The 25,359-nt window shown below is 28.3% G+C and overlaps 2 protein-coding genes across 8 annotated transcripts; one reads left to right on the top strand and one right to left on the bottom strand.

The window, feature by feature from the left end:
* Nucleotides 1-1,601: 1,601 nt before the first annotated feature.
* On the top strand, nucleotides 1,602-17,625 carry LOC126839799 (lysophosphatidylserine lipase ABHD12). 4 transcript variants are annotated; one of them, XM_050575213.1, is made up of 12 exons: nucleotides 1,602-1,760; nucleotides 1,940-1,991; nucleotides 5,650-5,693; nucleotides 9,742-9,939; nucleotides 12,764-12,882; nucleotides 14,419-14,524; nucleotides 14,610-14,803; nucleotides 14,874-15,006; nucleotides 15,528-15,645; nucleotides 15,716-15,877; nucleotides 15,960-16,081; nucleotides 17,123-17,625. In XM_050575213.1, exons 4-12 carry the CDS (start codon nucleotides 9,869-9,871, stop codon nucleotides 17,163-17,165), a joined length of 1,068 nt encoding a protein of 355 aa, XP_050431170.1. In that variant the 5' UTR covers nucleotides 1,602-1,760; nucleotides 1,940-1,991; nucleotides 5,650-5,693; nucleotides 9,742-9,868; the 3' UTR covers nucleotides 17,166-17,625. The 4 variants fall into 4 exon arrangements, with proteins under 4 accessions (XP_050431170.1, XP_050431169.1, XP_050431172.1 ...); XM_050575212.1 differs by having other exon boundaries at nucleotides 1,602-1,991; XM_050575215.1 differs by lacking the exon at nucleotides 9,742-9,939 and having other exon boundaries at nucleotides 1,603-1,760.
* Nucleotides 17,600-25,030, bottom strand: LOC126839798 (pseudouridylate synthase RPUSD2-like). Of its 4 annotated transcripts, none has more exons than XM_050575209.1 (3): nucleotides 24,854-25,022; nucleotides 22,248-22,319; nucleotides 17,600-19,761 (listed from the first exon to the last, which is right to left on the bottom strand). In XM_050575209.1, exons 2-3 carry the CDS (start codon nucleotides 22,253-22,255, stop codon nucleotides 18,207-18,209), a joined length of 1,563 nt encoding a protein of 520 aa, XP_050431166.1. In that variant the 5' UTR covers nucleotides 22,256-22,319; nucleotides 24,854-25,022; the 3' UTR covers nucleotides 17,600-18,206. The 4 variants fall into 4 exon arrangements, 3 of the variants coding, with proteins under 3 accessions (XP_050431166.1, XP_050431167.1, XP_050431168.1); XM_050575210.1 differs by lacking the exon at nucleotides 24,854-25,022 and adding an exon at nucleotides 22,426-22,469; XR_007685975.1 differs by lacking the exon at nucleotides 17,600-19,761 and adding an exon at nucleotides 20,645-21,028 and having other exon boundaries at nucleotides 24,854-25,030.
* Nucleotides 25,031-25,359: the final 329 nt, after the last annotated feature.

Raw genomic sequence — 25,359 nt, 5'->3', positions numbered from 1 at the left:
TAATTTTTTTTATTTTTAAGCCCTAGAGGACATTTAACTAACTTATCGCAGGGCATAATATCGCTTTTGCCAGATCTCATAACATGGGTCACAATTCACAAATAATCGATAAACAAGCAGTCAACGGTTGGTCAACCCCTACGAGTGGTATATATTTATTTAGTAGGTCATTGTAGGTAGCACGCAAACGAATAGCTAATATTATTGTGTCCTAAATAATGCAGGCTTATGTTAGGACAAAAATGCACATAGGTAATATTAACATTGATAGTGTTCTCGAGAAAGGGCACAAGTCTGAAATCCCTAATTTTCAGAAAACAAAGTAAATATTATTTTTTACACTAGATAGTTGTTTAATATATTCTCAGACTTGTTCAAAACATGAAATGTTATGTGAATTTTTTTAATTTAATACAAATTATAATATTATATTAATGCATTTTTACTAATTACTACATTAAACACATTATGAATACAATAGTGTTCAAATGGCAAAAACAATGAAATGTTTGTTAATATATTTTTAATTATAGTACCTATTATGCATGCGAAATTTATATGTGTTATACTTTTTTTTTTAAGTCTTGATTACAATAAGTTGTACGACAAAATTTTGGAATAAGAACCAAAATTCATATTTTTTTTTTAGAGACTTTGTCGCTGAAGCCGAATTCGGCTTAAGAATAGGTATTTTTCTAATAATTAGGTGATATTTTTTTTATACCATAGATGGTTAGGTTAGGTTAGGTATGTCAACAGTTTACTAACAAAAATTAGGATTTTTTAAATTTAATTTTATTAAAATAAACGAAAATTCTACAATAATTCTGTGATTAGTTCTATTTGAAATATAGTATAGAACAATTATTCAAACTTCCAGAATTCGCTGAAAATACTATTAAACGGTATAATTGTTCACAACTGTAGAGGCGATTTAAAATATAACTGTACCTACCTACTACGGCCTACCTATAGTAATATGCTGATAGATTTGTGTTCAGTGAAAAACATCTTAAATGAATTATTATTTTATTTAGAAGCACTTAGTTGTACTTCAAATTCATACTTTTTTTTACAACTACCTACAACCGTGCAATAATTATATCAGTCGTTCGTATAATAAAACGGGTTGAATTTTTTTTTCTGGCGTACAAATTATTACCGACAACGATAAAGTAGGTGGACCGACCTACCTATAAAAGTATTGGCCAATGACCATATCATAATATTAGCAAATATCATACTTATTATATAGATTCTATAGTATTCGAATGTTAAATAATGTTATCGCTGCGAATATTATTATTATAATAATTGATCATAATCGTGGATTTTGTCTTATACGCCAGCTGTGACCGTGTACGAATACAATGAACCGTCCCGACAAGGTAACATTGAAAATTGAAATTTGAAATGTTTAATAATTATTGACGTTTGAAAAATATTATATTTGAGCGTTTTTATGTTTTGTAAGTGGGGATCTGCGTGGCGGCGACCGTGTGTGTGTGTGATAATAATATATATTATTATTATTGTTGATTGTGTAGAGTGGGTTTGTTAAACCACAGTTGCAGCTGCTGGCGCAACTGAGTTTACCTGTTTAAAATTCAGTGTTGGCCGCCGCTCCGGTCGTAATCATCGTTCATACATTGATAAGCGTCGACCGTCGGCACTCTGGGTAAAAGTAAAAAAAAAAAAAAAATCAAATTAATTAAATTAAAAAAATATTATAATATCTCTAACCGACAAATTATAGTAAGGTATCTAATTTTGTAATATTAATACTTATCGTTATTGGGGAAAAAACACAATTGTCGGTGCAACGACAAATCCGGAAATAGTGTGCTCAACAGTGGACAAATATAATATTATCATCACCGTCAATAAGAATAATATAATATAATAATAATAATTATATTTTATTATTAATTGTCAACAGTACAGGTACAGAAAGCAGCAGCATGAGCCGATGACTATACAATTTCTCTCGAGTGAGTAAATATTTTTGAATTATTTATTTTTTTTGTTGTTATCGTCCCGAAGTTAAAAATGATAATATTACCAAAGTTTGTCCGAAACAAACAAATCCTCGGCTTGTAGACTCCTGATTGCGGTAGTTTACTGCGATGTTTGCTCATATCGTTAGCTACTTTATATGAAAATCAATAGTTTAACTAGACACTCAATTGGATTCATGTTAACTCAAGGTTAATGGGTAATGCTTAACGCAGTGGCTCAAACAGGAAAAAAATCTCGGGTGGGAGCCTCTTACTGTCTTTTTTAACATTTCAGAAAAAGAAACTTGAATTAATTTCAATGTTTATTTGATTCACTTTGAAAATGTATAGATTAATACAAAAGTAATGACAGGTAAATTTTATTTAGAGTTCAATAGTTAATTATTTTAATCAAATTTGTATTTTATTTCTTGTATATCATATCTACTACTACTTTAGGTACTTTGAGGTAACTATAATATTCAGTGAGTGTGTTCTGAAAGAGTTATGTAGTATCCCAAGTATTTAAAAGTTTATTTAGCTTATAAAATAACACGATAGCTTAATATCTGGCTAATAATTTAAAGAGAAAATTTTTGTACTATTACATAATATCACACTTAAATTCATTAATTACGCTTTAATTTGAATTCAAATTATTTTGGACTTCACCAAACCCATAACTGGCTTCAAAATTTCTCTATCACGTCTATTTTCTAATTTTTCCAAAGATCAAATTTTGCTGTAAATAAAAAACTATTTATCACTAGGTATAATTTTTAATATTTTCTATGGAGATTGAAGACAAGTCGATTTGGCTCAGCCTCCCGTAGCCCCTTTCCCTTTTTTGTGCCATGTGCTTATAGCTCTTTAAGTTAATATCCTAAAAGGACGTTCAACGTATTTATTAGATTTATTATGGTTTTTATTATAATTTTTAGAACAATTTTAAGGTTTAACTTAAACTAGATACTGTGTAATTAATTTATTAGTACCTACAGTAAATAATGGACTTCTGTTGCTAGTATATTTTTTTTACAAGATTTTTTCACATTTTAACTGTAACATAGTTACGTAGCTTGTGTTTTACTGGATCCATGTTAGTTTACAAAACAAAAATAACTATTATGAAATCTAAAGATTAAGACATTGTGGAGGAAATATTATTATTAAAAATTGGATACATCATTTCCTAGAAAAAGGCATTCACTTTTGATTTCATAAGAGATATTTTTATTTTAAACTATCACGAACAAGTAAAACCCGTTGTGAGTAAACACTATATTGCAAACGTTTGGTTGTTTTTAAAATTGATTTATTTTGTGGTGACCATAAAATCTCAAAAAACTGCTTGAACGATTATCAATAAGCTTTTGTAGGCTTATAATACATACTTATTAAAAGCAGTTCTTGAACAAAAGATTTTAAAATATTAAAGAATGATGATTAATTTAATATAAAAATACAATTATTAATAAAACAATAAAACTTTTATTCAAAGACAATCATATACCAGGTGATTCTTTTAATGACATCTACATAAGTTAACCCTTAAAATACAATTGAAAGTTAATTTTGTAGTTTTTCTTAATGAAAACAATTTTGTTTATGTAATATTACAATATTAAACAATATCCCAATTTTTATCTTTTTAGTATTTAAAAACATTTGAAACTTAAATGGTAGCATATTTATTTAATTTGATTTTTATATTAATAACAATTTACTGATTTTAACAGTTTTAAATAATTATTTTTAATGTTATTTAAGCTTAAAATTTAGGACGGGAAGGTGAAGTGGAGTTGAGTGAGGCACGCAGATAAAGGTTAAGAAGTTAATAAAAATATATATCCTACAAGTTAAGTTTTGGAAGCTGATAAAGCTTAAATTGTAAATTTCTATATATTGTATTATATCATATTAAACAAACATATTTTCAAAAAGGAAAACTACAAAACTTCAATAATTTTAAGAGAATACCGGTGTGTTAATAGAATCTTCTAGTGTACAATAAACCTAAAAAATTATAAAATAAATAATCGGTTTTGTAGTATTTGAGATATTGTTCCCAAAGTAATGGCAAAACAAGTTCTATTTAAAAAAACCTGCTAAAGTATTACAATAATTTTTAACATTTTAAAATATATTTCCATAAATCTTGCACACAATTATTATTAAGTTTATTAAATAATTTTAACAAAGGCCATTGGGTTTGTTTATATTTATATAAACATGCTCTTTTTGTATAGTTTTATTAAAACTGATAATAATTTGTTAGAATGGTCTCTTTTAGGATACGTAATTTCAGGCAGTTTAAATAAATTTGTTACCCTTTCGACTGCTCTGAAAAGATTGCATTTACCTTTTGCTTTTTTGTTTACAATTACTACGCTCGATCTTACAGATCTTAAAAATAAGCATTTTCTAAATTTCTTTTGTTTAAAAAAAAAAATTACAGAAAGTACATTAATTCTGATACAAGTTCTGAATTTATTTTTTAAAAGCTTTTTAAAAATGTAATTGTTGTTTAAAAAGAACGTTATTGTTTTTAGTGCATATCTGTTTGCATAATATGAACTTTTTAGAACTATAGTTGTCTGCCCTAAATTAATCTTTTAATACTTTTTACGGGCTGAAATATTTCATATGTTAGTTCAAGATAGAAAATGATTATGTACAATTTTTCCTGTTTACTAAATTTATATATTTATAGGTTTCAATATAATTAGTAGGTAAAAAAAAAACGGGTTACACGGTAAAGAGTACAAGAGTTATTATGTAACTTAATATCAGTATTATCAGAATATTTTAATGTTAATTAGATAATTATTATATTTTAGCTGCTGATTTTTTTTTATATAATATAAATCCATTTGTACAAATTTTTCTGTGTACTCGGAAGCCTGAAGGTCAAATATTAATGTATGCTAAAATAATTCACTGTGTACACTGTAATGAACAAAAGAAACTAATTTTCTTCACAATAATTTTTTTTCTTAATGTTTTAATTATAATTTAAAGTTTGTATTTAACATAATTTATCAATTTTCAAATTCAAATAGCAAAATCATCTGCCAAAAATAATGTTGGTAACCAGTTTTTGGAAAAATTACCTTAACGGTCTTTCCCATCAGTTTGACTTAAAAGATTTTATTATAGCTTATTCTAAAATGTTGGCCTACACTTAAATAATTGAACTAAACTGGCGAGAAGGACCATTAGAATTTTAAAGGCAAGGCGAGAAAAGTATGACGGCCAAATGGTGTGCGCAACCTCTATATCTCTTCGTCTACACTTTTCAACGCTGATAACTTTTAAATTAACTCAAAAGTGGTCATTGAACGATTTCAGTATTTTTCATAAATTCAAAAAATTGAATAACATTTGGAAAATAACACAAATCTGTCGTCCAAGAGAAACCCTCAATGGCTTACGTTAAATCGATCACACCGTAATCGTACACAATATAGGGTGATTTTTTTAACATGGGCCACTCAATATCTTGTACAGCATAGGGTTTAATAAGAAATTAAAATGTTTTTTTTTTAATATTATTTTTATAGAATGTGATCTCAACCACTTTTTTTGTTTCCACCCCCTCCCAACTTGGTAACCAATAATGTAATTAATTATTTATTTTTGATCTTTTTAGATACCCATATTTTAGAAGATGTCCTGTAAAGGCTGTTTGAAACGGTACGTGTTTTTAATTATTATGAATTTTATAATAACAATTGATTTCTATTAATCAATTAATCTATTAATCAAGTAATTATATTACTTTTTGTTCTTATTTTTGACCTCGACAAAGTGTCATTTATATAGTAGATACGTATGCTTAAAGCATGCTTTCGCCATATTTTATGTTGATTGTTTTGATTAGCAAATGTAGCGAGTGACATGACTAAATAAAATTGTTTTTCTTATTAATGTTTGAAAAAATTATTTTTCCTTAAACATAGTTTAGAATGCAAGGCTAATTTTTACCTAAAATATTTATTAAAATTCTGACTTAATCGAATTCAGAAATGTTTATTTTATATTAAAAAAATGTTAAAAATAAGTGTCAAAGCCCACTCAAGTTTTCTAGTTTAATCGGTTAGAACTTCACTCGGATATGCATAAAAGTTTTTTCATAAAAATAATTATATGAACTTAATTTTAAAACGCGGTTTATTAAAATACTTATTCTTTATATTTATAATTGCTCACTTAAAAAATTGGGGGACTTTTTTTAAAAATGTTTGGTCTATTGCTAATGATAATGTTTTGGTCGAAGTTACAAGTTAATATCAAATCTGCTTAGGCGAAACCAGAAGGCATTAAAATATGTTTTTATATTTATATATCCACTTGAAAAAGTTTTATATAACTTGAGGTTAAAGTTATTTTTAACAAAAATTGTTCGTTAATAATATTTGTAAAAGAAAATAGCAGGTTTTAGTGTGATATAACTTTACAACTAGCACACACTTATCTAATTTTTACACAATAGAGTAAGAAAATATTTAAATCAAAACTATCACGTGAGACCTAATTAAATATTTTCTTAAAAAAATATGGGTTTTTTAAAATTTAATTCTCCATTATTGTTCACGAGTTTTTGAATAACTATTCAAAAAACTTATTCAGTGGCACAAAAAGTTGCACAGAAATTATGCACGATGGAGTTTAGGTAAAAATTCTATGACTCGGAAGTTGTTGTCCCAAAAAACCTTCAAAATGGTATTTGAAAATTATATTTTGTTTATTTAGTCGAAAAATATTAAAAATTTTTTTAATAAATAGAATAAATGTTATGGAGTGGCGGATGTGGAATGTATTGATTTTAATGTAAAACTACAATTTTAAAATCTTTTTTTTTTCTCTTAAACGGATTTTTGGTCTTCAACTCCCAGTTTTTGTTAGAATTTTGTAAAAAACTATATCAAATTTACCGACTTCCGAGCCCTAGTCAAACCTAGTTTGTCTTTGTCACTGAAATAATATGTTTTTCTGAAAGTTTAAAACAGTTTTTTCATATTAGATAGGAACATATAAATTCCTTATAAACAATAAGTACGAACGATAGATTGTAAATGTTCTTAAGATGTATTTAAACTTTTATAAAAACATCTTAATAAGTGTTTATAATTAATAATATTATCTTTGTAGTTAAAAAGCAAAACGTTCACTTTGCTTAGTTACGAACTACGATAGGTACCTAACTTTTTTTCTTGATAATAAATAATATAATACACATTGCCTATGTTTAGTTTAGCACACAAGTAAACTAATATTTGTTTTCTATTGCATAATATATTTAAAAGATTGTAAACGGTGTCGAAGAACACAATTATTGCATTACTCTCTTTATCACAATTGGGAATCACAGCTGTGCTTGGTGGTTTTGCAAATGTTTACTAATTTTTATTAAATAAACGTTAACAGAATATTTGGCGTGGGTCACGTATTGTATGTATATTTTTTTTTTTAACGATAATATTACATGCTCACATTTACAACGGCAACAGTTGTTTTTGTTTGTAAATAAAACAATAGACAGACCGTACTCTTCTTACCATCCTAAGTAGCAAAGAAAATGTTTTAATATTTTATGCATACATTTTTATAAATTTATTTTAAAAACGTTTTATGTCATTGAAAGATTGCATTAACCGATTAACCAACGTATTTATAAACGTTACCTACACATAAAATATTTAATGTTGTTTTTAAAATAGTTTATTTAACATGACTTACAACTACAACATAATATAACGTTTGACATACATTTTTCAAATAATTTCTTCGCTACTCGGGAAATGTTGTTGGTGTTTTTATGATTTTTATTTTAACCAGTATAATTTAATTGATGATTCACGGTAAAATCTGTCATGACCGAAACCTTGATGGACAGGAAATAGAAATCATGTATTTAACCGATAGTATTATACGTGAAACTGATTAACCGGACATGACGTTAATTTTATATTATTACCCAACAATTTTGGGATTTTAATTAAAATGTTTAAATTTACCAAAATCATTAGAAGCTCGGGAAAGTATTAAAGTTTAATAATTATTTTGTATACGGTGTGTTTTTATTAGTTAATAAATTGTAAAAATAAAATATAAATTATTATCAATAGATTAGGGAACAATATAGGTAACAGTAATTGATTACGGTTATACCTAGAAGTCCAGAGAAATCTTTTTTATGGTGACATTTTTTTTGTTTTTAGCGATACAATTGGATTATTTTCGCAGTATTTTTCAATAGGTACTTGTTTACTTCTAATAAAAATAAAATAAGAAAAATGTGCATTCATTTCAAAATGTAATTTTTCTACAGTCACTCATTTATTTTACATTTATAGTAGTTAAATTATTATTTTTTGGTGTTTCTGTTAATTTTTTTCTTCGTCGAATTAAAACAATGTTAGAATTTTTTCGACACATTTAAACCGTCCTATTTTTTACAATCACCTTTAAATATGCATAGGTATCAACTTGAAATCTCTAGTTGCCAATAAATTTAAACCTATCCGTTTATTATTAATAACTGAAATGTTAACAAACTTTGTGGAGTGTTGCCAATCATAGGTAAACATCTTACGGTTTGTGTTGATCCAAAACCGTGCCAAATTCAACCGTATACAAGTATTAATAGGTCGTTAATCAGGATTACTATTTATGAATATTATAACATTCCTTTTTGGAGATAACCGACCGTAGTTTGTTATGTATAAATTAACACGTTGCGATACAAAAGAAAATCATTAGTTGTCTATGGGTAAAAATGAAGTCAAATGGTGGAAATTATTATGCAATAATATTCTAAAATGGAGGTCAGTAGTATATACTACTAAGGTCAAGAATGAAAAATTGTAGACAGTTGTGCGGTTGCCATCTGTTTATACATTTTTTTTATTGGCATCTATAAACGTTTAACTTGTTACGTCCCATTTACCAATTAGTTTCTTAATCGAAACGACGATGAGAATAATTGTTGTTTGTTGTAACCACTTTGGTAATTTCAGTTAAATAAGTAATATTATTTTACTGTAAGCGAAATTCAATAATACTATCGTAATATACGGTATGTCAACTTTTTATGTAGTTATCATAATTTTAAAAATATTTAATTATATTATAATAGTATGTACGATTTTCACACTGAGTAAACGACATAGCGATGTTATGTTGTTTTGTTATAATTATCAAAATATATAGCGTGATTCGTTAATGATAAGACATTCATTTTCTCTTAAAATAATTGCCATACTGTCCTAAATTTTAAACTTGACTAACTTTAAAAGTAATCATCCACAACTGGTTATAGAACAGTCAAAATCTCCAGAAAATTGTTCTTAACTGATATGAAAATTAAATTATATTATCACGTACGTTGCTATTTAAGTCAATAGAATAAAAGCTGTCAGGGGTCTAGAAAATACTAAGAAAGGCAAATATTAGAAAGATGATAGTAAGGTGGTTTTAGATTATTGTAAAATAAAACATAAACCAGTGTTTTAAAAAAATAAAAACCAACAAATTGCAAAATTGTTGAACCACCCTATATTTTGGAAATTATTTCACAAAAACGTGATATCACCGTGTCATTTACAATACTTAAATAACGGAAAGTAATGTTTGTACATGCTTGTGGCGAAGTCAAAACATTGTTAGACTTGCCGACTGTAATTTTGTTTGTTTGTTGAAACTCGTTTTGACTGGAATGGAATTCCATATTATGTTACAGGATTGTCGTTGTCGTTGTACTCTAAATATATTGTTGCAAGCACCCGTTTTTTTAGGTTCATCGTGCTGTGAAAAAAAAAAATACACATACCTACCTACATATATATATATCTACATATATCCGAGTAATGGCATCGTGCATGTTGTTGATTTCATTTCTGAAACCTGTGACGATAATCGCGTTAATTTGTTATTTTGCGTAAGTAATCCATCTTTAAAACATTTATTAAAACCTTTCACGTATGGCCATCAGCACGTCATACGTCATCCTCGCCCATCTCACTGATCATTATTAATTAATTAACAACGCTAAGCAGCTGCTGTGTGTACACTATCGGCGGATCCCACGCGATGCTCGTGTGGAATAGGAGAAAAAAAAATCATTGTTTTTGTGTTCATAATAATATTATGTAATGCCGTTTGTTTGTGTTTGTATTGTCTATAAAAAAAAAACCAAGAGGCGGACTGAGAGCAAATAAAAAAATGTTTGAGGTGTAAATATAAATAGGATGTAATATAAATATTAGTCCCAGACGCTTCAATCCGCCTCTCACTTAGCGTGTATTGTTCCATATTGTCGTTATGCTTATCAAGGCGGAAACCTGGTTTACATAGTCGAAAATGGTTTTTGGATAGTTGAAAATCAAATGTTTTTTTTGTTGAAAAATGTGCTCAAAATTTACTTTTATTTTATGCTTTGCTATCCAGGTTCTCCCCTTTCGATGTACTTGTTTTAACACTTTTATGACTTGCGCTTAATAACGTTAGATTTGCACGATACGCTTTCAGCTTAATGTAGTCAAGTTTGGTTGTATATAATATTATATTTTTTGTGCAATTTCATAAAATAATATTACCATTTATAGAGGTCACTAACTACTATAGGGACACGATATTAAATTGAATCGCAGATAAATAATATATCATAATATTACATTGTGTGTGAAATGTACTATGTTTGAGGTATTATTTAGTTAGGTACAAACAAAATATTGTAAACAAAACTATTACATAACTCTCGACACACGTTATCTCTTCATAATTAAAACAAAAATGCAATTGTACCATATTAAATTTTCGGGTTCAAAGTACTTGTTGATATTATTCAGCACGACCCAAAAAGTATACATTTCAAACATGGTCATTATTATTATTAGCAAAACCATAAAAAAAAAACGTTCTATATGGTGGGATTGTTTGCAAAATAGTTGGTAGTGGTCTACGTGTGATAAAACATTTAACTTAATAATAATAATAATTAACACGACTAATTATAGTTTGGCCAAATCTATCAAATTAGTCGTTATTTAAACTTGACGAGTTCTAACCAAAAAGCTACATGTTTTTTTTCAAAATGTGCAAAACCAATTGTCTGATTCATAAATGGATTCCATAATAATTCAATAGGGGCGATAGATTTTTGTAAGGGAAATTAAGATAGGTACACCGAAGAAGAAGCTGGGGCTTGCCAAAAAAATAAAATAAATGGTGATTGATAGCGGCTGGTCGACTCATTTGTATTGGATAAAGTGAAGAATAATCTAATTAATAACTACTCAATATTATGCTTCAAACTGTTGCCCGATACACTATTTATTAACTTATTTTTATATCTATTCTTGTTCACTGGTTTGACAGTCGTCGATTTTTAGTACATAAAATCGATTACAAATTAACTAATGATAATATTTTAACATCTAAAAGTAGTTTTTTTTAGAGTGTAGATTGACTTGGTAATTGACCTACTAGTGAAGTAGCCGGACAATGTTCGTACAATGGTAATAAATTAATTTATTACCTACACGTCCTGTAGGTCGGGTTTTACATAGTTAATTTTTTTTTTAGTCCTTTACAGAACGTTAATACATTGGAGAAGGGACCTAATAGAATACTGTAGTTAAGATGCTAAAAAATTAAAAAAAAAAAAATAGTTTGCAAAAAAAACTCTGTTTCCCTGCTCGTTTTTATATCGCTGAAGCGATAACTAAAAAAAGTGCATAATTGTCTAAGTAGTAAATAATAATAATAATAGATACAATTTTTAAATTATCAAACTTAAAAAATATATAGGTACCTAAGGTTAGTAAGGTTAACATGATGAATGAATTTATAAATAATAAATAAACTATAATGTTATTTTATTCGCCAAACGACAACCGTATCAAGTCGGAATTTACAATCTTTTTCATTAAAGCTATTTTTGATTGATACGATTAACAGCATTCTGAATGGCTAAACTGATTTTGAACTCGTTAAAAAAGTCCATGAAAAAAATTGTAAGATATGTTCGTGGAACGAACTAAATGATATTTAGTTCCAGGAACAATATCTCATATCTGTAAAAAAGTGCGCATAACTCGACATTAAAATGTGTTTAATATATTTTTTTTGTTATTTTCTACAAGTTTACTTGGTTGTACTCGGTTAACCTATCAGAATATAAGTCCTATTAATCGACGACTTTTGTAGTTTTGACAAATCGTTTTTACATTTTTTTGCTGATTAACGTTTCCAGTAGCTTTTGTTGTTGTCTATGGTGAATAGAAAAAATGACCCAGTGACAATTATCTATTATTTAATTTATTCGTCCACACGGGTCATCTGTTTGTATAGGGTTATTATTTTTTTTCCTTTTAGCTCCAAAGCACACACTAAACAAAACGCCTGTGTCGTGTATAGTTTTTTTAACATTATCAATTATCGTTAGTGTTATAATATACTATGTGTGTTCGTTTAAAAGGGGAGGGGGATGGTATAAAAACCGGGTCAAAAAACTTGGTGATTTGGATCAAAATTGACCCAAAATTTGGACCAGTTTTTCGACACTTACAACACACACTTACATTATGTCTGTACATATTTTCCTCCATGCACGTCGTGTAATGAACATGTTTTTTTTGTTAATCATAAACCGATCATCAATCATTTGTGTTGTAATATTTTTAATAATAATAATAATTTTATTATCGTGTCGCGTGTTAAATTAAAATGTGATTATTAATTTTTGTTTTTTATGCTCTCAGGTCATGCTACATAACGACCAGTTTTGTGGGCATACTACTGCTGCTCATATTTGTAGTCATACCAGTGGTGTTCCGTTATTCGCCCGCACTCCAGAGGGGAATGATATTTTTGAATTATGGTAAATTTTTTGAAAATTATCGTTGCTTATTCAGTCAGTTAAACTGCCGCCGGATAGATGATCAAAGACGGCGGCCTATTACACTTGATTTATATATTTGTTACACCTGAAATCAACACAACACTTATTTAATTATCATTAAAATGATTGCATGCGGTCTGTTTTTAAGGAGGTTTGTTTAACACACATATAGAAACCTAGAAATTTACAACAGCCAAAAAGTAATTTCCTCCCTTTTTTGGGTTTTTCCTTTAAAAAAAAAAAAGTTTCACTACAGATTATGTGCTAAGACACTTGTTGTATTACATTAATGATTTTGGTTGATTTTCAATAATTATGTTTTTATAATTTTAAAACGTAAATGGGGATTGTTGTGTTGATTTGACAAATAGAATGACGCGCGTTGGTTTAACCTTACAATAATCTGTACTATTGTATGATTTTTTAAGTATACATTTTTGTTAAAAATTAAAAAAATTAATTCTTATAGTTTTTGTTTAAATGTTAAATACAGGGTGTTCAAAAAGTTAAAAAACGGTCAATTTTTAGAGCTGTTATTGGTTTTTTAAAATTTTGAATCCATTGGATGTTGGTAGATGTTATTTTATGCACATTTAAGGCAGAAATCCAAAATCTTACCTTAAGTAGTTTGCGCATGCGTGGCATCAACTTTTGAAATTTAAATGGGAACCCCCATATATTTTAAATATTCTGTTAGCAATTAATATTTAAAAGTAAAAAATGTTAAAAACACTTTTTAATATCATACAGTTCAAAAGTTATTGCTATTTAAAGTTCATGTTAGTGCTCAATTCAAAAGAATTTTAAAGTATGTACAAGTCAGATAATTTGATGTGGCTTGTATCAGATGTGTAATTTAATATCTGAACTATGATTTAAAATTAATAATCTAACAGAATATCTAAAAAAATTTGATTTAAATTTCAAAAGTTGATACCACGCATGCGCAAACTACTTAAGGTAAGATTTTGGATTTAAGCCTTAAATGTGCATATAATAACACCTACCAACATCCAAAAGTCAAAATTTGAAAAAAAAATCAATAACGCCTCTAAAAATTGACCGTTTTCGAACTTTTTGAACACCCTGTATAAAGTTTATGTTTAAAAAAAAACATAAACATTTTATCATTTACAATATTAAAAAATTTAGATGCTAAAAAATTATCCTTTAAAGTATATAAATAAAAAAAAGTAATTCTACAACTCGCATTCTATTAAATGCGAATTATAAAAAATCAAAATTTAATAACAAAATTAGGTTTAATAAATAAGATCACTGATCAACATACACGTGTATATTTATTTAATTATTTTGTATATATTTTATTTTATTCAACATACGAACAAATATAATATATAAAAATAATATTTGACTATCTAATTAATTTGTTTTCAATATATGTTACGTTATTATAAATCTTTGCCGGGAGGTAAACCATAATTATTACTGTATTACTGAAAATATTATTATACATGTTATGGTCAATTGAATAAACGTTTTCCTGAATTTCAGTGCGTTTGCCACCTAACGTCAACTATAGTGATCCCGAGCACTACGGTCTCCGAGGAACTCGAAACTTCTACATTAAAACTACAGATAACATGACTTTAGGACTCTGGTGAGTAAAGAGAATTAAAAAATGTTTTAATATTTTTAAATTCCAAACACTGGTGTCAATAATGTTGTTAAATGGTCTGTTTAAGGCACGTGCTGCCCACGAAACTGTTGGAGAAGTACGAACAAGACGAAGACAGCTACGAACAACTCTTAGGGCACGGTGAACCGATCATCTTATACATGCACGGCAACTCGGGTACACGAGCGAACGAACATCGGGTCCAGCTGTACGGTGTACTGAGAAATGTCAACTGCCACGTTATAGCCGTAGATTATAGAAGTATTGTGACCCACTGGTATAGCAGCCACTGAAATTTGTGTTAATGCTTGCGTTTGTTTTTCTTTTAAAGGTTATGCCGATTCCACTGACGTTACCATTAGTGAAGCCGGTGTCGTTACCGACGTCATGGAAGTATTCAGATGGATTCATAGTCGCGCTAACGGCTCACCGATTTTTGGTTGGGGTCATTCCTTAGGCACTGGGTAAACATTTTGATAAGATACATAATTTTATATATCAGAAAATATCAAACAAAGCACCTATTTTGTGTATTATTTTTAATCATTGTAAGACATGTTTGAAACAAGTTTCACTCAGTTTTAAAACGACCAACTAAACGTTTTACAAAAAGCAAAAAAATTACTAAAACCTGTGTTTGGGTAAATTTTTTTTATTGAAAATTCAAAAACATGTTTTTAAATCAGTTAACAAAAATTGCCGTCTCGGAAACTATTACTTTATATTTAATTTTAAAAATAAAATAATATCACTTCTCACTTGTTTATTTTATTGTTATAACGGATAAATTAGAAATTTATCGCTTTGATAATAATATTTTATTCAATTTTATACAATCTATAATATACATATTATATTGAAGTCTGTTATAAATAAATAAATATTATAATATTAAAATAGGTGCTCTGGTTTTTTGCTTCTACTTAAACATTGTTTTATAGTTGTTCCGTTTTAAATAACTTATTTTTTTTTTGTCTTTCCGTAGCATAAGTTCTCACGCTTTTTCGTTGCTAGAGAAAGAAGGGTTGTATTCGAATGGTCTCATATTGGAAGCGCCGTTCACTAAAATAAGTGAAGAAATTCGAGAGTATCCGCTTACCAAAGTGAGAGTCTAATTACTTACATTGGTTTTTTTCCTATAGGACGTTATTAAAATTTGTTTGTTGTTTACAGTTTCATCGTCTCTTACCGTGGTTCGAATTTTTCATAATCGATCCTGTCGGAGAAAACGGCATCGTGTTCGATAACGAAGAAAACTTGAAAACTACTAAAATGCCTGTTCTGATATTGCACGCACGTGATGATATTGTGATACCTTACACACTAGGGCAAAAGGTATTTTTTCTGAAAGCTACAAAAAAAAAAATATTAAAATGTAATATTTAAATATTACAATAATTGTTTGATCGCATTGCAGCTGTACAATAGTCTCATGCAATCTAGAAGCAACGCCACCAATGAACTACAGTTATACGATGCCGAACTCAAATTTGGACACAAGCTCATATGCAGAGATAAAGATTTGGGAAATAAAGTCAGGTACGTTATAAAACTGAAAATTAAAATAATTTATTTATTCCATCTGTCGTTAAAATAAAATAAATAATTAAGAAAATTACCCGTTGTTTCCTATACAGTACGGAGGTAAAAAGTCCCTTCGGGTCTTTGCCCCCACATTAGGTTACGTTAACTTTTCAAAGTAAATAAATTTAGCCTTCACATAGCCTAGGCATATCTATTTAAATAACAAACAATAATTAACAAATCATGAATTATTTAGAATACATTTTTATTTAGTGCATCAAAAAATAGTTATTACTTATTGAAAAAAATTCTTAATTACTATATATATTTTTTTTTTTTTTACATTTGAAATAATTTATTACTTTAAACTTCGCTATGCTTTTTCATTTGCCTTTTTAAAATAAAACTTCAAAAATGAAGTTGATTTATTACTCAAATCCATTTAATGTTATGGTCTTTAATTATTTCCATTTGTATTTAAATTAAAAACTATTCGGTAATTGAATTCTTATTTAGGTAATACGTTACCAAAGAATTTTTTTATCAACTTGTATTTAAACAACAACAAATGATTAATTAATTAAAATGCATTTTCATAAGTATACAATTTTACTTACTGTCTTAAATAATTTACTTAGGTACTTCTTTTGATAATGTTCTGGTTTTTATTACAACAAAATTGCTAAAAAATTAAGTCGTTAAATAAATGTTTATATTTATTTAACTTAATTAAATAAATAAATTAAAATTAATTTATAATATTTCAATTAAATGATTTCTTTTAATTATTCTTTTTGGATATTTTATTATTACTTTTTCTCTCAAGTTTTTTGTTGAGCACAAAAAAAATTGTAAAATCATTTTCTTCTTGTCATCTGGTGTTCTAACTAAATAATATTGGCCATCTGTTAACTAAACAGTATTTTTTTTTTTTTTACAAAATTTCCAAAAAAACATTCAAACTAATTAATTAAAAACCCCAAAAACTTTTTTTTTATAATATATATTTATTATTAAAATTTATTTGTACTTATTAATTGTGTATTTTTGTTTTAGGAAATTTATTGATCAGTCATTAAATAAAGCGTCATCTCAATAAACAAATTTTGTTCTTGTTTTTTTATAATAATGTAACACTGATAATTCCTTTTAAAAACTGTAATAAATTCTTTGTAATTTTAATTGTAAAAAGGTTGTGTGCGTTATTTTTATTTATGTGTTAAAAAAAAAGAAGAAATCTTCATAAATTTTGGTTATTATATTTATGTAATAATTTTAATACGTTGGCGAATGTAATTTAAATAACTAATTTGTATATTATTTCTATTATATTAATTATAGTGCAATAATTATATTAGTTAAATATTTTACAATTAGATTTGTTCTATGTGATGTTTTCTGTTATGTGTTAGTTTTATCATGACTTGATGATTTTTTTATTACTAGTATAATTATTTTTTTACATATTTTTAAAATTTCGTATATTATAAAAAATTCCACTCTATTATTATTATTACTATTAGAAATGTTTAATAAAAACAGTCATTTATCGCTCAAACTATTCTGTGAAATATTTACTATCTGCAGCAAACTAATCAAAATTTAGGACTAAAATGAATCGCACTAAAGGGATTTATCGTTACATAACTTGGACCTTAAATTAAAAAGAAAAGGTCTGGTAATTAATATATTTATTGTCTAAAAAATAGTTTTTGCTGGCTACATTTCCCTATCAAAGGGTTTATTTGAATGTGAGTATACCTGCTGGCTTTGTCAAGTGTTTGACTGCCATTCAATTGCTATAAAATAATTAGCATTCATAGCAAAAGAATAATGTATCGTTTTTTTTTTTATTTACTATTAACTATTGTCTCGAAGAATCTTTACAACGGACAAGCATATGAATAAGACGGTGGTTAGTTAAAAAATTGTCAACACAGGCATATCTCTAGACGGAGGCAACCTCAAAGGTTTCACTGGGTCTTATTGCAAACATAACGTACAAACAAGTTTACCAAATTAAATAATTAAAATCGAATGCAAGAAAAAACCGTTGGAGTCATAATATTATACTAGTTAACAATTATAATAAAAAAAAAATACCAATAACAAAAATTACAAAAAAGTGTACTTTTTTTTTCTAACATGGTTCCTTCCAGTTAACATCAGCCCAAGCAGGCATTACCGTCTCATATTTCCAGTCGGGGCCGCTGTACTGATAAGCGTGTAAATACATAATAAGGTCTTTGGGTTTTGGATCTCGGTAGCGGGTTTTGCATTCTTTGCAATACGGATCGACAGACAGTTTGATCGGATCAAATGTCGAATCTGGTGGTTCATAATCAGTCTGTGTGCATACGTCTCGTGTGCGACACGGGTCTAGCTCTTGTTTTCTGTCGGTGTTGGACGTAACCAAGTCTGGCTTAATTGAATTGTCATTGGTAGATAATGAAAGAGAGTCCTTCTCGTTTTCTGACCAATTCTCAGCGTTGTGCGTGAATATCAACTCTTTGATGAGCTGCTCGTCGGTTTTGCCAAAATCACCACCACGCCCTTTTTCTGGACCAAATATTGTGTCGTTGTACAACGGGTCGTTTTTAATCGGATATCCTAAGTACTGCAAATGTACTCTGATCTGGTGCATACGTCCAGAATGCGGCGAACACTTTACAATGCTCGTGTTGGATTCTTTATTATAGCCAATCAGTTTGAAAGACGTGGAACAAACTTTTCCCTTTGGAGACACTTTGCACACGCCAATTTTATAGCTAACCACTTCGATGGGTTCTTCGCATTCGACAGATTCGGGAAATTCACCTTCCACTCGACAGACGTACTGCTTTTCGACCACTCTGTTGCGTATTTGCTCTTCGAGTTTTTGTGCCATACTTTGGGTTCTGCCAAACATCAATACGCCGCTGGTCAACCTGTCGAGGCGGTGGATGGTTTTCAAGTCTTTTAAATTGTGTTCTTTGGCCAGCAAAAATACCATCGTGTTGTGTCTGTAACGTCCGCAGGGATGAACGGGCACACTAGCGGGTTTGTTGACGACGACAATGTTTTTATCTAAATAAATTATATCGATTGGATCGCTCGTAACCGGCACTTCATGCCTATGGACAATGTTGGATAACAAATCATTGTGTTTCAACACATAATCGGTACTTACCCGTTCGTTATTTATGGTCAGCGATCCTTTTTTAATGTGATCTTCATACTCTTCGGAAGAATGTGCACGGAATTCGTTACCAAACACTTCGAGCAGAGTTCTGCCTACCCATCTGGCTTTAGTGTGAGTGGTGAAGGTGAAGTAGTACGGATAGACTTTTCTCAGGCCATTTTCAAAGTAGTATGACGTTTCGTTGTAATTCAAGATACCCTGTCGTGCTTGTTTAGGGTTTAATTTCGGTTTTTTGTGTTTTTTACTAGATTCCAGAGAGTTGGAAATCTTACGCTTGCCAGTTGACAAATCTGCAAGGTCGTTATTTTCGTCGTCGCCCAAAGAAGTATTGCACGCAGCGTTATCGGAATCTGCTTCAGCCGCCACAATCGTGCACTGCACACTGATATGCTTTACTTTAATACCGAGCGGTAAAGCGTTTTTCACTAGATTTTCCATACTTCTTTTAAGAGTAGAAGCACTTACGATTTCTCTCAAGGCGATTTTAAATTGACACCACAACATCCAAAACCACCTGGAGAATTTAATTAAACACATTTGTTAAAACGACATTAAGCATAGGAAATCGTAACTATAAGTGAGTTCAACACAATTACAGGTATATTAATTTTAATGGAAACATTTTTTATTGTACTTAATTTATAGGTCGTGTTCTGATTAAAGTTTACTGAACAATAGAAAAAGGGTTTGCTTACGTTTTAAGTATTAATGAAAAAAACCAATGATTTAAATCATAACATTTTAAATTGACGTTTTTTTTTTTGGTTCGAGAGCAAATAAATAAACTAATATTCGAAAAATGTAAATTGTAAAAGTCAAAACTCAAAATTGTTAAGTTGTTAAATAATGCGAAGGGCCATGTGACATTTTGTGACTGATAAAAGATAAGACAATTAAGAGAGATAAGGAATATTGATAACAAACAGTTGCTTTACAATTTTAAAAATGTATACACGAATAAAATAATTACTCGCTATTTAATATTATTAATAATATGGGAACAGTTTTTATAAATGCCAATTAGTATCATGATGTATTTAATGATTAGGGTTCTTTAAGGTTTAGACATTATAAAAATTATGTACTATCAAAATATTGCTAAAAAATTATTTCAAATTTGTCAGATAGTACTAGTATGAAATAAAACGCTTAACGATAATAATTTCACTTATTTATGATTTAACAAAAACCACAAAAAGCTACACCAAATGGGCTCAAAAAATTCCAGCTAACAATTACAGTATTAAAGCGTAATATCAAATTTTATGTAATGTTTGTTATAAACTTTACAGCTTATACGTAATTTTGGACAACAAATTAAATCTTTCCTGTCTGACAAGGTATATTATGTATCAAGTCCTGTTAGACAGGAAAGGTTAAGACATACAGTTTATTGTAACGATAATGAATAAAATGAATCATTGTTAATAGATCACAGCTATATACATATCTGTTCAATAGATACAATAATTACGATTTATGTCTTAGTAGTTGTAATAATATTAATAAAAAAAAGGTGAAAACTGAATAAGATTTTCCATATCTGCCACATGTCATTGACTGGACTACAGAACACCATATACAATAATATCTTAAATTGTTTATTCTATTAGCAGCCAAGCGGTCTGCAACAGAATTTGATGATTTTTCGGTTACATGCATACAAACTTACACATGCACCCTGACAACTCTTAGTTTCTTTTACAAAGTGCAATGTGTAAAATCTGTGAGTGTATAACCGACGATTGGTCCTCTTGTTCTAAAATACCATAGTGATGAACCTATAACAGAATAATTTTTTACATGGGAGTTCTTCCACAACCTGTAATTCCTTGTATAGTAACGATAAAATAATTTTTTTTTTAGTATTCAATATTATGTATTTTTTAGCACACACTGGTAACGCGTTACACTCTTCCAATAGTTTTTTTTAGACCACAAGAGGAATATTTATGTTTTCAAAATGATCTTTAGCCGTTTCTTAGTTCAGGTGCATTATTGTAGCATATTTGTAATAATACATAATAGAGATTTCCAGATTATTAGTTTTTTTAGGAATTATTATAACTGAAAGTGATAAAATAATTTACAAACAAGCACTTTGATATAAAGCTGTAGATGACAGAATAATATTGATAAATGTATTTTTTGAAGTTGCTATTGTTGTGTCGATATTTCTATAGTTAAACAAAAAATGCGACAAAAATAAAAATAACTTATAAACTGTAAATAACTGATGGTAAATGATCTTAATATGCCTTAACCCCACTATACTGGCTATTTTTAATTTTATAACTCGTCTATCGATACAAGTGTAATATTTCTTAGCAATAGATTGAGTTGTAGGTTTCTTCTTTATCAAAAAAAAACAAAGAAAGCCTTATAAGTTATAGCCCCATTCTAAATCTACCTATAATTTAATTTTACTAAAAATCTATACTAAAAAATCTAATATAAAGAAAAAGTTTCCACCTCTTCTAGGGAAAATGCTTTATGATATTTTTCTTGTTGATCAACATTTATCGATAGTACTTTATAAGAATATTCTAAAAAATTAAAGCTAATTTGGCCATTAAAAAATTATCCTAAAGCGCTGTAATTTTGAACTGAAAAATATGTACATTTCATTGGTGTTTTTCTCAATTTTCAAGGATAAGGGTTGAACTTTTTAAAATTTATAGCCTAATATAGAACCTATTAAGTACGATTTCTGATCTATAGACCTGCTACATGAGTACAAAATCAAAATATAACAATTATAAATAATTGTTATACTTGTAACATCTTACCCTAATAATTGAATATGGTTCAATTTTCAACCACACGTGCGAGCAGTAAAGTCTAGCATAATTAAGACTATGAAAATACCATATTTTTTCAAAGTTTAGCCACATATATTAACATTTCAGAAACAACTAAAATAATATTATTAGCAAAAATCATAACAGTTGTTTAATATACCAGAAGCAAGACAACTACTTTACAACTCCTTTTACATACTTTCCCATTAAACTGTGCCAATCGATTGATCAATTTTCATGTACAACACAACAGCATTTACATCTGAACTTCCTGCAAAATTCAAAAAGTATTAACTTATAGTAATGCATCCGTGAAATTTAAATATTTTACATTACTAGTTACAATTATTGATACAAAATTAATACACCATACTAACTTAACCTATTCAACCTTTTGACCTTGGTTACTTCAGATGTTTTTAAGTTTGGAATCTTTTCTTCCGATAGATACACTACACTATACACTACACCTAACATACTAACCCTGATACACTGATTTTTCTGGTGTTTAACTCGTTAAGGTTTGCAACAAAATAGTAGGCGTATTTCCTAAAAGAGCACAATTCATAATTTTCTAATTATTATAGAAAAAAAACTATTAAAAGTTACATAAATAAGCAGATTAATACTATAAAAAAATCATGAGTTCCTATCGTTTAGAAGTCAATCAAAAACATTTTTCAGCCAGGCTGCAACCACGAAAGAGCATTTTCATGTCTCGTTGAAGTACCAAATATATTTCGCCCCCTATCTCATATCTCCTACCCCTATCTTCAATCAAAACCCTATTCCTTCCCCATTCCCACGCTTTTTTGGTAACACTAAGTAAATAACGCTTTTTTCGGTTATTTGTCAGAGTATATGCCAAAATATAATTTTACTGAATATATTAACATGATAACTGATGATATAAAATAATAATAATAATAGTAATAATAATAAATCATAAATCATTCACTATTTTTAAGAAAATCAAATTTTAAGGAAATTAAAAATATAATTTTGTCTCTAAAACTCCAGGTAAAGATGTTATTTTAGCACAGGTTTACAAACTATTTCATACACAAGCTATTGAAGCACTAGTCCAAATTAAAAATTACATTATAAGCTTAGGGGAGGAAACAAATAGTTTTGAGTTAAGCAATAATTACACCAAAATATGAAAAAATTGATAATCAACATTTGTGTCAACCGATATATCTATAAACCACTTTCTCAAACCATTTTAAGGGAATTAGCAAAATTAGGTGAACTGAATACTAAGGATAAAACTTACTGCTCTGAATGGTTTAGTACAAAGTTAACGACCTACTATAATCGTATCCACCCTAATACTAAAAATACAATTTTAAGCACATAATTGCCATTACAATGCTTTTATCGATATTTATATTTTTACCAACTACATTCTACAGATTCGCATCAAAGCGTTAATTTATTTAATGAACAGAAAGTCTGAAAAGAACTGAAATGTTCAATAGGTATAGATAATATATAATAAGGTGACATTCAAGTAAATAGTTAACATATTTTCCCAATTAAGTTAAGTAAACAATATAAATTCTAAATAAGTATATAATATGTAGCGTAAAAAAAATATTATTTAAAAACAAAAAAAGTCTACATCATTGTTTGAAAGTTATTTTATCATTATCAATTGTAATAATTAATATAAACATGTGAACTCGCTTCCCCAATATGCTCCGTCGTCATTATGTCCCGACCCCACTGTACTAGCTTTTTTTATTTTATAACTCGTCTATCGATACAAAGATAATATTTCTTAGCGATAGACTGAGTAGTATCTTTCTCTGATACATAATCCAAGCAATTTTTTAATCTGCTTGTTAACAGACTATTCTGGCCAAAGATTTAAGAGAATTTAATAGGTATAATACTGTGATGTGGAAACTACTTCATTATTATTCCAAAGATAAAGTGATGAAAGACTTGAAAGGGAAGTCTATATTTATTGCGACAAAGCCAAAAAGATGAAGTAATTATAAGAGTAATTAAAACAAAACCATAACCTTTACTAAGTATTAGTATTAGTATTTATACTAACATATTAGGCTACTTATATTTATTTTGAGACCATCGTCTATCGATACAAGGATAATATTATTTAGCGATAGACGAAGACAGTTCATTCCCTGGTACAAAAATCTGTGTACGTTTTTAATCTTTAGCTTAATTAAATAAATTACTTTAAAAAAGTGGAACAAATTTTGTTAAACCACTGTTTTTTTATTTCTTTTATATTAATTGTTTTTGTTACGCTGAAGACGATGGTGTTTTCAAATTTTTCTGATCATACTTAGCTTCAGTTATAGCTGAAAACTCGTTGCATTAACGGTCGCGTTCATTCACTATTCAGTCGCAACTTGCAGTGACCTGCAGCTACCCTATCGTCAAATCTAACCAAACTTACGTCGCCAAACCTCCAGAGAAATAAATACTTTACCTAAAAGGAATAAAAAAGCTAACCTGATACTGCTTTGCAAGCTGCTATTGTCCTAACGTGATCAAACCGAGCTCATTCATCAACTGTAAAAAACCTATTAGGGCTAACATGATTTAAATGTTAATATATTTATTTGTTATTTATATATTAATAGTAAGTTATCATAGTATCATTAGTAATGTTATTGGCAAGTAAGTACAAGAATGGTTAAAACAAAACATAATTTCTACATAAGTAAATTAACAAATAATAGCTAAACTAAGTATATTATTACTCTATGAGCAAAGCCTACGAGAGCTGTTGTCATAAAATAGTAATGAAGGAAATGTGTCAATGTTTACCTAATAATCTTTTGGCTCACTAGATCATAATGCGATTTTTTTGAACACCATTCTTGTAAAAATGATCTCGGGCTGGCCATGGTATTTATTACATTTCAACCAAAATCCTGTTATTACAGTTGATTATTTCAATAAACTACCAAAAATTATTTAGTTATTAAGGTGTAATTTTTTTTATAATTTTTAATTTAACACTTTTATAAACAGTTAAGCACTTTTACAACTTTTTAAATGGTTAATTAAACGAACCAACGAACAAATTCAAAATAAGACGAAAATCTAATTGAAACTGTTTAGTGTTTACTGTTTAGTTACACAGATTAAATGATAAAAGATTTAAGATTGTTCTAGAATAAAGTAATTGAATTACCGCTCTCTGATTGGCCCGTAAAAATCAGTGTGACCGTTTTGAAGAAACTTTCTTTTAAACGTACACGCGGGCTTTTACATTTAAATAATCCACTAAACAAAAGTTGTTTTCTCATGATTTTTTTCTATAAATATTT

This window comes from Adelges cooleyi, unplaced genomic scaffold, assembly GCF_023614345.1.
Source record: "Adelges cooleyi isolate 19-005CV unplaced genomic scaffold, UGA_ACOO_1.1 ACOO_flye_CR_arks_rails_tigmint_CR_PRNA_307, whole genome shotgun sequence".
NCBI lineage: Eukaryota > Metazoa > Arthropoda > Insecta > Hemiptera > Adelgidae > Adelges > Adelges cooleyi.
This window is presented reverse-complemented; position numbering and strand designations above follow the sequence as displayed.